Source organism: Macaca mulatta, chromosome 3 (genome assembly GCF_049350105.2).
Source record: "Macaca mulatta isolate MMU2019108-1 chromosome 3, T2T-MMU8v2.0, whole genome shotgun sequence".
NCBI classification, from domain to species: domain Eukaryota; kingdom Metazoa; phylum Chordata; class Mammalia; order Primates; family Cercopithecidae; genus Macaca; species Macaca mulatta.
In genome coordinates this window covers 2,344,999-2,359,577 of record NC_133408.1, presented here as the reverse complement: position 1 = coordinate 2,359,577, position 14,579 = coordinate 2,344,999, and the positions used below count along the sequence as shown (strand labels likewise).

At 43.0% G+C, this 14,579-nt stretch overlaps 1 protein-coding gene across 24 annotated transcripts in view; it reads left to right on the top strand.

The window, feature by feature from the left end:
• Positions 1-14,579, top strand: part of ADARB1 (adenosine deaminase RNA specific B1) — a 139,445-nt gene that overhangs the window by 87,765 nt on the left and 37,101 nt on the right. For 14 of the 24 annotated variants that reach the window (XM_015132728.3, XM_077995458.1, XM_028845245.2 and 11 more), the window contains 2 exons: positions 8,276-8,350; positions 12,404-13,338. In XM_015132728.3, coding sequence (XP_014988214.3) covers positions 8,276-8,350; positions 12,404-13,338 — 1,010 coding nt within the window. Of the gene's footprint in view, positions 1-8,275; positions 8,351-8,518; positions 8,555-12,357; positions 13,339-14,579 lie in introns of all 24 variants that reach the window. The other 10 variants (XM_077995447.1, XM_028845242.2, XM_077995444.1 and 7 more) reach the window with 4 other exon arrangements.

The window sequence follows — 14,579 nt, the reverse complement described above, 5'->3', positions numbered from 1 at the left end:
CCCCGCTCAACCAGGAGCACTGACTCTGAATCTGGGCCGGGGACGCTGAATCTGGGCCCTCAAGGCCCCCCAACCGGGGGCGCTGACTCTGGGCCCTCAAGGCCCCCCACCGGGGACACTGACTCTGGGCCCTCAAGGACCCCCACCGGGGGCGCTGACTCTGGGCCCTCAAGGCCTGTGGTGCCCACAGCTCCATCCACAGCAGCGAGCCTTGTGCAGTTTCACTACAATGGTAGCACACATGCAACCTCCTGGGGGCTGCTGGGGCCTATGGGAGTCAGGGGTGTCGACAGTGTGCTCCCTGGGCCTGCTCAGGGTGATGCTGAGTACCAGGCAGCAGTGAGTGGGGTGACTGAAGGGAAACTCGGGGGACATCTGGCCCTCTGTGCTCTGCCACGCTTGTCCCCATGCTTGCTGTGTTTGGTTTGGGGCCATTGGCCCTGCTCCTGTAGACTCAGAGTAGCTGTCTGTCCCACGTTTCTATAACCGAGTTCGCTTGACACAGTCAACTTGGGCTGTGGGCTTTTTTTGCTGATCCCTAAATTGGTGACGACTAGTATACATTTGAATAGTTGCCACTAGTTGGTACTTTCAATAAAAAGTACAGATTAATAATAAATGGTAGAAGTTCATGCTTCTTCCTTCTGGCGAAGACCAACACATGACCCTATTTTAAAGAGCAGAAAGCTGCAGAGCCACTGCCACATTGCAGGCACCATCCAGGATGTGTAGGCATCTCAGGGATGTTTTGGCACTCAGAGGATTGTATGGTTTATTTTTAGGAAACAACTGTAGCAGCCAAGTGAAGACACTGGACAGGGGAGGACAGCTGTTGCGTGTGTCCACGGGGCCTGAAGTAGGCCACAAAAGCCCCAAGTGTGCCCCTGTGTTGGCACAAGTACAGGGGCTGCCAAGGAAAAGCTAGGGGTGGAGGAACTCAGTGCACAGTGTTCCTGTGGGGCAGGCATGGCGCCCAGTGGGGAGGGGTGGAGAAGACTGAGCCTGCCCCAGCCATGTGGGCCTCGCAGCCTGCTGGGAGAGGCAGGCCACAAACAGGGAGACAAATTGTGGATTGCACTGTGTGGAGGGAGAGGGAGGGGAGCACTGGGGTGGGCTGGTGTTGTGTGAGCTGGGACTTGGGCAGTAGGAGGTGGGGTCTGATGAAGCCTTGCACGAGGACATGGCAAGGAGGGAACAGGGAAGCACCCCAGGAAGTTGGAGAGGCTCTGGTGGGCATGGCGAAGGGCTGACGATGTTCCCAGTGGCCGTGACACATGGACATGTGTTAGAGCACGTTTTTTATTTATAAAGACGTAGCCCTGGCTGCTGCGAGGAGAGGGGCTCTCAGGGTCAAGAGAAGGCAGAGAGGCTCCTGCATAAGCTGAGTGGTAACAGCAGGGCAGAGGCGGACAGACTGATGTGTTTATCCCAACTTTGGGAGAAGAGCTGGTGACATGGGGTGTGGGGTAAAAGGGGAGAGAGAACCAGGTAGTCTCCAGGTGTCTGGCCTGAGCGCCTGCTGTGTGCAGTGCAGGGACAGATGGGTGCAGTGAGGTGACAAGATTTACTCATGTGCATTGGTACATCTGCTGCCCGGGGTGGCCAGGTGAACAAGGAGCTGGTATTTGTCAAAGCTGAAAACACCTTACTTGAGGCCCCCTGGAGCACCCAGGCCTCACCAGGCCCACCCCCACCCAGCCGCCCTAGAGCTGCCTTGCTGGGCCAGTCTACTACTGTCTGTGCTATTGGCATGTGCTTCTCGCATGATGCATCCCTTTTAATGAGGGAAGAACTAGAGCCACAGTTTGATGAAGTTGCTGACTGGGCAACTGAGGTGTTAGTGCCCTGTGCAAGACGCCCTGACTGACACCTCTACATGTTACTTTCTGTCATTTGTCATTGATAGAATTTCCTCTTCTGTTTCAGTAGATTCCTATTCTCATCAATATTTCCCACTTAATATGATGAATATTGTACATTATTATACTTGTTTTAATTATCTCCTTTTGCATTGCACTAGAAAAAATGCGTTTGCTGAAAATTAGGCACAAATCTTGCTTGCTCTGTGTACAAGATCTGTATCTTGTTCAATGTGTACAAAATCTCTATAAAGATTCACTTAGCAGCAGATTGCAGGGAGGGTTTCCTAGAAGGTAAAATATTTCACTGAAAATATTATCAATTGAATATTTTGGAACACTTTAGTGATATTGTTTGGTTTAGATAATACTGAAAGCAAAATATAAATTATGAGGTGAAGTATATCTCTAAACATGCATGATTTGCTTGTTGAATTTCAGATTGTTTTCATTCAAATGATGTAAGAGGTTTATACTTCAATTGCTTTTGTTAAATGAGCAAATCATCATTCAATTTTTTTGCTACAAAGTTAATCTAGCTTTGGAATGCTGCTTATGTATAGTAAAGAATCAACACGAATAATCTCCACTTTAATAACGTTTCTCTTTTTTTTAGTTTGCAGTTCAAAGCTATTAAATATGGAACCCATAGCAGTCATAAAGAATATGTAAAAGTTTTCTCAAAGCTATCCATTTTTGAGGGGAAAATGGATTTAATCCAGTAATATATGTTAGTAATTTTAATCACGTTCACCAGTTGTCTTAAACAGTTTTTAATCTGTAAACTTTTAATGGACTCCTAAAGATGGCATTTTTTACCAGCATGATAGAGACTATTCAAGTTCTGATGCATCTTTGGTGTAAATAAGTCATGTTTTTAATATTTTATTCCAGGATATGGTTTTTCATTAAGGGAAGGGGAGAAAAAGGGTAGGTATGCTCATTGTCCAAAGTTGATAAGAACATTATATATATTGATTATACTTGTGGTTGCAATGTAAGTATCTATAAAAAGGTATAAAGAATAATACAACAATCATTTACCTACCCCCCAGTATAAAACATATAACATTGCCAATTTGATCATGTTAGCTGAAATCAAAAGCAAGCTCATGAAGAAATGATCAGGACACGGTGAGGGAATGGCCTTGTTTGATCCAGCTTGATCTTCTTCCATGTCGGCACCCAGTGTCTGGTCCTGTTTATTAAAAATAAAAAGCACGTTCATATGTCCCTGATTTAAGATGCCACCTTTACCAAATATTCTGTGTCTGGATGTGTTGTGTCTGATTCTGGATTTTTTTTTTTTTCCATCACATTGACCCTCTTTGTCTATGAGCCATGCTGTGTTGCTTTAGGCACTGAGGCTCTTTATTTCTAATAGGAAGGACTAAGCCACCTGCGCCTTTGGTTCAGAGTTTTCCTGAGTATGTGTTTATCCTTTTCATGTAAACATTAGAATCAGCTTGTCTAGTTACATTAAAAAAAAAAGTTGGATTTGTACCTGGAACCAAGTGAAACTGAAGTCTCAGGTCTTCTGCAGTCAAGTTCAATGTTCTTCCACACTCACCACCTCCCAGCTCTGTTTTACTTCTTACTGCATTAGGAGGCATTCTGAGAAATGAAGAGGTTGTTCTGAATATTGCTATCAAATAAGGCTTTTTTAAAATTGACCATTCTTGGAATTTTGTTCCATAGGGAATATTTGATAGGGCTTTAATTCTTACTTGTTTGTAGTTCAAGTCATAAGAGGTTCTTTTAAAAAGGAAAGAAAAAATAGCTCTGTGAAATGTGCTAAAGTGTTTGCATTTGCTATTTTGCTTTGTTTTGTAACCTTTGGTACAAGAGTTGGCATTTGTCAAAGCTGAAAATGTTGGCTTCCGCTCTGCAAGAGATTTGTAGCTCCCATTCTTAATGTGGGCGGTACCTGCTGGCACTCACCTGCCACCACACTCTGCATGACTGTTTTCTACTGTGAGACATTTTCCATGTCCTTTTAAAAGAATTTTAATACGTAAGGGCAGGAAAACAAGGTGAACTACATGAATTCGGTGAACGACATGAGCTGGGCTCACTCCTGTGCCTCAGCACTTTTATTGTTGTTGTAAAGTTTGTTTTTCCTGGTCCCGGGTATCTGAGAGAAGTCAGCCTTCTCAAGCAAACCAATTATTGATTAATTATATATAAGAATTAAATTAGCTTTTTGTGTGTCTTCTGCCTATTATTAATAAACTTTTTATCTTGAAGGCTGGGTGCGGTGACTCATGCCTGTAATCCCAGCATTTTGGAGGCCAAGGCGGGTGGATCACCTGAGGTCAGGAGTTCGAGACCAGCCTAGTCAACATGGTGAAACCCCTTCTCTACTAAAAATACAAAAATTAGCTGGGCATGGTGGCGTGTCCCTGTAATTCCAGCTACTCGGGAGGCTGGGGCAGGCAGCTCGAACCTGAGAGGTAGAGGTTGCAGTGAGCCAAGATAGTGCCACTGCACTCCAGCCTGGGCGAGCCAGACTGTCAAAAAAAAAAAAAATTAAAAATTAAAAAAACTTTTTATTTTGAGATAATATGGATTCACATGTAGTTGTAAGAAATAATACGTACATGAACATAAGCCTTCATTTCTCTGGGATAAATGCCCAGAAGTACAATTGCTGAGTCATGTGGTCGTTGCATGTTTTATTTTCAGGAAACTGCCAAGCTACTTTCCGGAGTAGCTCTCCCATTTCACATGTCTGCCAGCAGTCTCCGAGAGATCCCTCTTCTCCACAGCCTCCTTTTCACTTGGGGCTGTCACTGTTGTTAAAGCGACACTATGCTTAATAGCCCTTCTCGGAAGCGTGCAACGGAGTTATCTCACTGTAGTTCTCAGTTGCATTCCCTGGTGACTCATGATCCTGAGCATCCTTTCATGAGTTTATTTTCCATCTGTACATCCTCTTCATGTCTTTTGCCCATTTTCTAATTGGACTGTTTGTTTATTTTGCTGTTGAGCTTTGATAATTTCTTATATATTCTGTTTGTTGGATGTGTGTTTTTCAAATATTTTCTCCTAGTCTGTGGCTTGATTTTTCATCTTTTTAACAGGGAAGTTTGCAGAGAAAAAGTTTTAAACTTCCAGTTTGTCAGTTGTTTCTTTTGTGGATTGTGTTTTTGCTGTGAAGTCTAAAAACTCTTTGCCTAGCCCTAGATCCTGAGGATTTTCTCCTATGACTTTCTAAAAGTTTCATAGATTTATGTTTTGCATGTAAGCCCATAATCTATTTTGAGTTAAGTTTTGACTAAGGTAGGAGACCTGAATTGAGGTTAATTTTTTTGGATCTCTGGTTGCCCCAATAAGGCCGTGCCTCCTTCACGGAATTGCTTTTGCACCCTTGTTCAAAATCAGTTCGACATATTTGTGTGGTCTATTGGGGATTCTCTGTGCTATCCTCTTGTGATCTGCTCGTCTGCCTCTTGCCAACACTGTACTGTCTTGATGACTGTAGCTTTGTAGTAAATGCTGAGATCACCTAGACTGATTGCTCCCACTTTATTCTTTTTGATGGTGGCTACTTTAAAGTCTTTCTAAGAGAATTCTAACATCCGTGTCATCTCCCTGTTGGCATCTGTTGATTGTCTTTTTTCGTTTAGTTTGATATCTTCTGTTTCTCGGTGTGACAAGTGATTTTTTATTGGAACCTGTTTATATGATATTATGAGACTCTAAATCTTACTCAAGCCTTCTGTTTTAGCTGACTTTCTCATACACCGTGGTGTCAGAGGAAGCAGGGATGCTGTCTCATTACTGCTGGATGGGGGATAAGTCCAAGTTCTCCACTGGGGCTCCCGGATACCTCCCCGTTGTGAGAGGGCCTCATCACTGCTCCATTTGGAGCCTGCACTGACAGCACGGGCTAGCGTTGTTTCCACCAGCTGGGAAGAGAGTCCAGGTTCCCCACACAGTCTTCCATGACTCTGCATTGTGGTGTGGGAAGGGAAGGGGTTGTTAGAGCCTGGTGGGAATGAAAATTGTGGCTTGTCACTCAGCCTTGTCAGACACCACCCAACAAGGGGACTCTGGATTGTCCTTACAGCCTGGCACGGGGGCGGTGTGGTTGAGGTTTTCTCTCTGGTGTTTGCCTGGAATCAAGCAATTCTTGTCTAAAAAGTTTTCTGTCTTGCTGGGCTACCTCTTTCCTGGTCCTTTGGCCAGAGAGAGCAGCTTTTGTTGCGGCTTTTTATGTGTTTTGTTTTTGCCAATGCCTGTTGATGTTTCTGGGTTCTGGCTTCTTCAGCTCTATGTTGAGAAAATGAAGCAAAAGGAAAATGCAGGGTCGCTTTTTAGGTCCTGAGGCCCCCTGGCTTGTCAGCTTTCTCTGCATCTCTCAGTCTTTTTATGTGTGTTTTATGTATAATATCCAGGATTCTTAGTTGTATTTAATGGGAGGAAAAAGGAGAAGACCTCCGCCTTCCCACTGAGGACATTCCTTTGCCTATTTAAAACGCGTTTCAGCCAATAAGAACAGAGCTATTTGGACAGGCTTATTTGTTGTTCCTCCAGTTTATAGTTTGGGCTTCTGAGAAGCGCCTTGCCATCACTTTGCCTGCATAACCTCAGTGCCTTCACACACACCACCTGTTTTCCCGTCTTCATGATATGCTCAGCCAGACCTCTCGTCTGAAGCTCAGTTTAATGAGCATGTCCCCAGTTTTCTGGCCTGATCCCTCCAGCCAGGAGGCTCCTGGGAGCACCCACAGCCTACTGAGGGCATCTGCCCTGCCTGCAAGACAGGGCTCTTGCCCTCTGTTCCTACATCTCACTTCCCATTCTAGACCTTAACCCAATCACTTTTTATCAGTCCTTCCATAATGAAAATATTAAAACATATACAAATACACAGTTGTATCAAGAACTCTGCATGCCCATCAGCCACATCAGTAATTACCAACCAGGGCCCTTTGATTGGTTTTGTCTACACCTCGTCTCTGTTTTTCGCGCCACACTGAATTATTTTGAAGTAAATTCTAGATATTGTCCTTTTATTTGTAAATACTTCAGTATATGTCACTAAAAGAGAATTACCATTTCTACACCTAAAATAATGTATCATAATTCCTTAATATAATCAGCTATTCAGGCAATATTTAAACTTAAATGTTTCTCAGAATCTGATTTAGATTCTTGTGCACGTAATTGATTCTCAGAAAATATATCTTGAAATAATTAATGACTGTAAAATAATAATGCTTTTAAAACTATCTGGCAAACTTTCTTGAATAAAGGATTCTAAAGAGAAACTGATTTAACTTTTAGCAACACATTTGCCTGAAATATAGTGAGATTGAAAGTTATTAACAAATGATTTCATGAAAAACTATATATCTAAAATAAATACTTTTAGATATTTGATATAGGGATACAAGATATATGCATGTTTTAGTACATTTTAGTCACCATTTTCTAAGAGCAATGAGTTTGCCTTTTAGTGATTTATAAGTTTTATTTGTATACAAAGTAATGTGATTATAAAATTTGCGAATCCTCTTTTTCCTCAATTGCAATTTGAGGATATTCTTTATTATAGATCATGTATTAATACAGTCTAACAAAGTATATCTAAAATATTTAAGAAGAGGAAATTCCTAAATTTGTTAGTAACCAGAAATTGTGATACTTGTTCTTTGAGGATTTCCTGTGTTTTCTCCTGCCAACAAGATAGTACTTTTATGTAGCTAAGAAATTAGATTGAATTTTAACAGTCATATGCACTTTAGTTTTGTCTGCATGAGGAGCTATTCAAGGTGAGAGAGAAGTAGCTAAGAGAGAAGCTGTGGGTGCTGGTTCTGCGGTGTGGCTTTAGTTTACAGCTGGAAACCAAAAGTCTATCCAGAGTAAAGATAGATGGCAAGTATGTGAGCGCCCCTCTGAGGTCTGTCGCCATCTGTCGTGGCGTGTTGTGTCCTTAGTCCATCCCGCAGCAGATGTCCTTCCAGGGTGCAGATGCCAGTGCCTTTGTCCCTAGTTCAGCGCTCTTCATGGCCCTCCATTGCCCGGAATCAAACCCACCCTCCTCAGAGTGGTGTGAGGTCCCTGGGCACTGGCCCTGAACCTCCCTTGCTGGGACCTGGTCCCACCCTCATCATCCCTCCATGTGGGAGAATCCACGGGAGAAGTCCTTTGCTGGACTGGAATCCACACGAGAAGTCGTTTGCTGGACTGGAATTCACGTGAGAAGTCCTTTGCTGGACTGGAATGTGCCAAGGAGGAGTATTTTTTACCAGATGGCAGATCTGACTTCTCTAACAAGACCTAGTTCTTATTTTATGATTTTTTCCCTTTAATTTGTAATAATATTGTAATTATTTCCTTAGAGTAGACTTACTTCACATTACTCATATCATAGGCACACTAAATGCTATTTTCTTACTGTCTTTCAGACAGAAACAGTCTCCGCCAGTCAAGAAACCCTCAAAAGTATTTTGCCATGGATATAGAAGATGAAGAAAACATGAGTAAGATCTAGGCCTATCACATAGTATCAGATAGCTAATTTTATGTTAACATTTTGGTGTTTTTGCAAATATATTTCATGAGACCAATGTGGGGAATTGTGTTTTTTCCCATAACATGTTCTACTGACAGTGGCATGTTTTTAATTTTTGGTGTGTTCTCTGCAACAGGTGTCAGAGTTTGCTGTAGACGTTTTCCCTGCAGCGGTATGTCTAGGTTTTTCCTTCCTCGTTATCGTCATGGGGCATCACTGTGACGATGGAATGGGCTTCTGGGCACATCTCATGAAGCCCCACTGTTTCGTGTGGAGTCCTGTCACGGCACGCCTCTTAGAATAATGCTCTTGAGTATTCATGCATGCAAATCGAAGATAAATGTCTGAGATTGATTTAAATACCCAGTCCTTTGCAATAATAGTACAGAAATATTTCCCTTCAAAATGCAGGTTCTCCCTGCATTTTGAAGGAAGGGGGTTCACATGTGTCTGTTGATCTGAAGTTCGCAAAGGTGCTAATGAAAGCTGGGACTGGTGTGGGCCTCCTCCTTCCATGCTGTTCTCTCTGGGGCGGGTGGGTGGAAAGCCGCTGGGGTACGTCAGTGTTTCCTCTGTGTTTTCTTCTATAAAAAGCTCGTTGAAGGTACTTATCTCTTCTAGTTCATCTTCAGTCTCAGAAAACAGATTTAAATGCTTTCACAGAAGTTGGGAGAGTTTAGTAGAGAAATTATAACAAAGGCATCATTGCTCTAACTAATATAACTATCCATATTTACCTTCTTACTTGTCTTAAGGAATAACATGCAGCTATCAATGATGAGTGACATGTCACTGGGAGTGATTATTGAGCATTAGAACTTGGCTCAGCACTTTCCCTTTGACTTCACGCAAAACTGACGATCTGGGGTCTTGGAATCGCTCTTGTGTACCATGTAGAACCCAAACTGTGACCCAGCGAAACATTTCTGCGTGGTAGTGCTGCCCCGTGGGTGTGCTGTGGATGCTGTGGAGGGGGCTGGGCCTCTGCTCTATGGACTGTACGCTAAGTGTTGGCTTTGGTTGAAGTCAGCCGTCTGGGGTGTGAGGGTGAGACCACTTCCTGCAGCGCTACCCAGCTCCCACGGGACCAGTGTGCCCACCTCACTTCTGCTCATGTGTGCGCAGCCCGTGGCTGCTGGTGATTGTTTTCTCAGGTTTTTTTCCTCATCAGTCCTGCTCTTGAGATCTTTTAAAAACTCAGCTTTATGTTTTTACTGGGCAGTTCTAGTCACTGTTTCCAATTTTGCCACAAGCTTTAAGAGAAGGGTTACGTCCATACTCCTCATTTGAGAAAATGTGACCTGTGCTTGGCCCGTGCAGTAGCCCACCGACAGAGCGTGTGCAGGGGTCCCCAGGGCCTCTGTGTCAGGACTGTGGCCTACAGCCTGCAGCTGCAGTCACCTCGCATGGACAGAGGCTTCATGATCGTGTAGGTTCTGGAACTATCCCAAAACTGATCCTGTGATAACTTGACATGATAAACAATCCTCCCGAATAATTTTTCTGTAAAGATAAGCTGATGTTCTAGTGCTGAAACTTGGAAATTCTGGTTCTGTATTTTTTTTTTTTTTATCATTTTGAAAGCAATGCAACGCCCTATCATGATCAGCTATGTACATTTATGAAATGTAGTAGCATGATACAGAGAGAGAAGGCATCTGTTTAAGAAAAGCTGTGAAAGTGGCATCTTTTTCTAGTTTTAGTATTTTCCTTTATTATAGTAGCATTTTCAATGACAATGAGAAAGTATTTCAGTGTGCTCCTGAAGTAAGAGTTTAGAATGTTTGTAATCTGTTACAGAAGTATATTCTTCTCAAAATTATTTGTCAATCCAATAGTAATTATTTTTATTTCTGAAAGAAAAGTATTTGGTTATTTCAGAGGTTATAAATATTTGGTTAAATGCCTGTCTAAATACATTTATAATGATTTGATTTTTGATATTGATAATTGTTTAGCAACAAAGTAAAAATGTAAGCAGTAATCTAGTATGTCATGTTCTTGCTCAGTTTATTAATCTCTGACTTCCATCTTGGCTCTACTTTTTTTTAACCTTTTTTTCCCTTTGAGCACCGAAAGGAGTAACCTATCGAGCTTTTGCTGGAGGATGTTATAAATGAAAATTTAATGTCCATTCCATCAGCTTTGTCAACTGGGAGAAGTGGTGTGTGTGTGAGGATTATTTTGGAGAAATGATGTCTGTAGAGAAAGTTTTAAATTTCTTAGCCTCTGCCACAGTGTGGCATCAGTTTTCCCACGGGTTGTGTCTAAACCAGGTTTATGCTCTGCTGTCTTGGCTGAATGATGCCAGCCCTGGAATTAGAGATCTTTAACCTCAAAGATTGGCAGCCAAGGGCAAGGACTTGGTCCCTTTCAACCTTCCCATGGATGAAGCTGATGAACATTTTCACAACTTTTCAGTTTGCTTAACATAATGAGAATCTACCTTTACACATGTAGTAGAAATAGACCCTAAAGCCACCATATGGGGCACGTGTAAATTGGTTTACAATTTTAGCAATATTTTGGTTACTTAATATAGATTTTTGAAATCTGGTGGTAGATGTCTTTAACTTTCATTCACATTACAACCTTGCAGGGCACTGTAGCCCTCACCCCTGGGCTCCATGTGACAGCTGCCTAGCCATGATGGAGAGGAATTATTTCTTCTTCTATTTTTTAAAAAGCTTAATGAACACTTTTTACTCTAATTTTAAAATAAAAAATTAGGGCCGGGCACGCTGGCTCATGCCTGTAATCCCAGCACTTTGGGAGGCCAAGGCGGGCAGATCACCTGAGGTCGGGAGTTCAAGACCAACCTGGCCAACATGATGAAACCCCATCTCTACTAAAAATACAAAAATCAGCCAGGCATGGCAGTGCAAGCCTGTAGTCCCAGCTACTCAGGAGGCTGAGGCAGGAGAATCACTTGAACCCGGGAGGTGGAGGTTGCAGTGAACTGAGATCACGCCACTGCACTCCAGCCTCGCCAATAGACTGAGACTCTGTCTCAAAAATAAACAAATAAATAAATAAATAAATAAAATTTTAAAATTATGTTTATTTTGCCATGTAATTTTAGAATTCTAAAATTATCTGTATTAATTTGAAATCTAAAATACTTTTAAAAGTTAGGATAAACAAATTTTTCTGGAAATTCATCAAATAATTGTCTTAAAAAAGACAAAATCACCAGAAAGTGTATTTATGAAGTTAGGAGGTTGTAGCCTGCCTACAGCTTCAGTTTTGTGTCTTGTTCTTACACACTTTCTATCATGGAGTGGTATTAAGGATTCAGACTTAATCAGCCCCCATATATAATGTTCTCATTTTCAAATAGATGCTAGAAATAAAACCATACCCTCCAAACACAACAACTAAATAGCTGTAATACTTTACACAATTACATAAGCAGCTTTTAAAGATTGGTTCATAAACTAAATCAAATAATTGCATTTATTGATTGAATATTTTAAACCTGAAAAACTAATTATCTATGGATGCAAGTTTTTAAAATAGTTTTCTCTTCTGAGAGACACTGCAATTTAAAACCCGTAGATAAAATGAGGGTAAACAACAGTGAAAGGAAAATGCTAAAATAAATATACATTAATCCATATATTTATATTAAATTGTCATTTCATTATAAAGACCTTTTTAATATGTAAGGTCTTTCTGGATTAATTTATCATCCCACATTTTGATAAGGTTGAAAAAGTCTAGATACTTCAGAATATTCTCAGAAAAAAAAATTATTTAAAGATTTTACTTTTTAAAGCAAAAGCAGTTGGTGACACTGAATAGAAATGGTATTAGTCACTGAGCAAAGTGTCAAATTACTTGTTTAGTTGAGGCTGATAGTTCTTTAAATGTCTAACTCTTCATGTATACATCAAGGAATAAAATTGATAAGCACACATCACTTAACCAGTTACAAAGAGAGCTAAAGGAATCTATAAATTTTGCATTTACAAGATCCTGCAACGAAGGCATTGTAAGTTACTCTTTCTGGGCACCACAGGTTCCAGCAGCACTGATGTGAAGGAAAACCGCAATCTGGACAACGTGTCCCCCAAGGATGGCAGCACCCCTGGGCCTGGCGAGGGCTCTCAGCTCTCCAATGGGGGTGGTGGTGGCCCCGGCAGAAAGCGGTCCTTGGAGGAGGGCAGCAATGGCCACTCCAAGTACCGCCTGAAGAAAAGGAGGAGAACACCAGGGCCCGTCCTTCCCAAGAACGCCCTGATGCAGCTGAATGAGATCAAGCCTGGTTTGCAGTACACGCTCCTGTCCCAGACTGGGCCCGTGCACGCGCCTTTGTTTGTCATGTCTGTGGAGGTGAATGGCCAGGTTTTTGAGGGCTCTGGTCCCACAAAGAAAAAGGCCAAACTCCATGCTGCTGAGAAGGCCTTGAGATCTTTCGTTCAGTTTCCTAATGCCTCTGAGGCCCACCTGGCCATGGGGAGGACCCTGTCTGTCAACACGGACTTCACATCTGACCAGGCCGACTTCCCTGACACGCTCTTCAATGGTTTTGAAACTCCTGACAAGGCGGAGCCTCCCTTTTATGTGGGCTCCAACGGGGATGACTCCTTCAGTTCCAGCGGGGACCTCAGCTTGTCAGCCTCCCCGGTGCCTGCCAGCCTAGCCCAGCCTCCTCTCCCTGTCTTACCACCATTCCCACCCCCGAGTGGGAAGAATCCCGTGATGATCTTGAACGAACTGCGCCCAGGACTCAAGTATGACTTCCTCTCCGAGAGTGGGGAGAGCCATGCCAAGAGCTTCGTCATGTCTGTGGTCGTGGATGGTCAGTTCTTTGAAGGCTCGGGGAGAAACAAGAAGCTTGCCAAGGCCCGGGCTGCACAGTCTGCCCTGGCCACCATTTTTAACTTGCACTTGGATCAGACGCCATCTCGCCAGCCTATTCCCAGTGAGGGTCTTCAGCTGCATTTACCGCAGGTGAGGAACGGTGCTGCTGCTTTAAAACACAGGGTCATTGCTCTTGGTAATGCTTCTAGACAACATTTTAGTTTCAGGATTACTATTGACTTTCTCCCTTGACATCACTCTGTCCCCATCAGGAGGAGTTACTGGTAAGTCTGGCTGCTGGGGCAGCATTTCCTTGATTTCCATGGCCATGTGGCCACTGAGAAGCCATCTGCATCCTAGTGCTTGCTGGCTCCGTCGCAATGCAAGGCAGGGACACCTGAGGCCCCGTCCACCAGGGCAGTGTTTACAACACTATCCATAACTCTATTCCCATTAGGCAACCCCCCCACCAACCGATGACCCTCATCCCACAGCAAGCCTTTAGCAGGAGAGAGGGAATAAGAACCCAGTCTTTGAAACCTTGCCCCCAGTTCAGCACCATTTTCCTTCAAAGGTCTCATCCAGGAATCTCACATTCAAGATAAGTGACACCAGCCCGTCAGCAGCTGAAAACCCAAGTCTGAGTCAGGATGGCAGCCTCTGGGCTCCCACATGACTGACTGGTGGCTGTTCGCTGTCCCTCAGCCAAGGAGCCCCTCGAAGCAGAGAATGAGGCAGCACAGCAGTGAGCACCTATCAGAGGGCAGGAAGGGAGGGGCCTCCGACAACTGTTCTAGGGCCTGCCAGTTGTCTGGGAGTCTCTACTTTGAATTTCCTGCATGGGCTTTATGAGGACTTCCCCGCTTGCCCAGGCTGGAGGTGGGCAACCACTCTTCCATTTGATCTTCCCCTCCTTCCCCCAGCCTAGTGAAATCAGGATGAAGGAAGGGGAAGTTCCAGGGTGAGCTCAGATTGGCTTACATGAAAGAGAAAAAGTAAAGGAGAAAATCGCCTTTAGTTCTCATCTCTAAATCCTAAAACTCTCTGATTATGTGTTGCTTCTTTTCTTGGAAATCCAAAATTCTTCTGGTCTATTGCAAAAATTATTATTTTGACCCTCTATTCATTTATTCCTTTGTATCAGAGTCTTCTTCACTTCGAAGATAACATGTATACTGCCCTTGACCAGAAGACTTGAAGGTGACTTGTATTCCCCTGGAAGAATCCAAGTGTCTTATAGTTTCTTTTTTGCTGTTGTCTACAATTAGAATAACCTCTGTGCAGTTGTAGTCTGAGATGACCAGGAGTTCTGTTTTAAAGGAAGGAAATGTATTTTATTTTGCCTAAAGGAACCAAATACAACATCAGTGTAAAATAATATATTCAAGGTA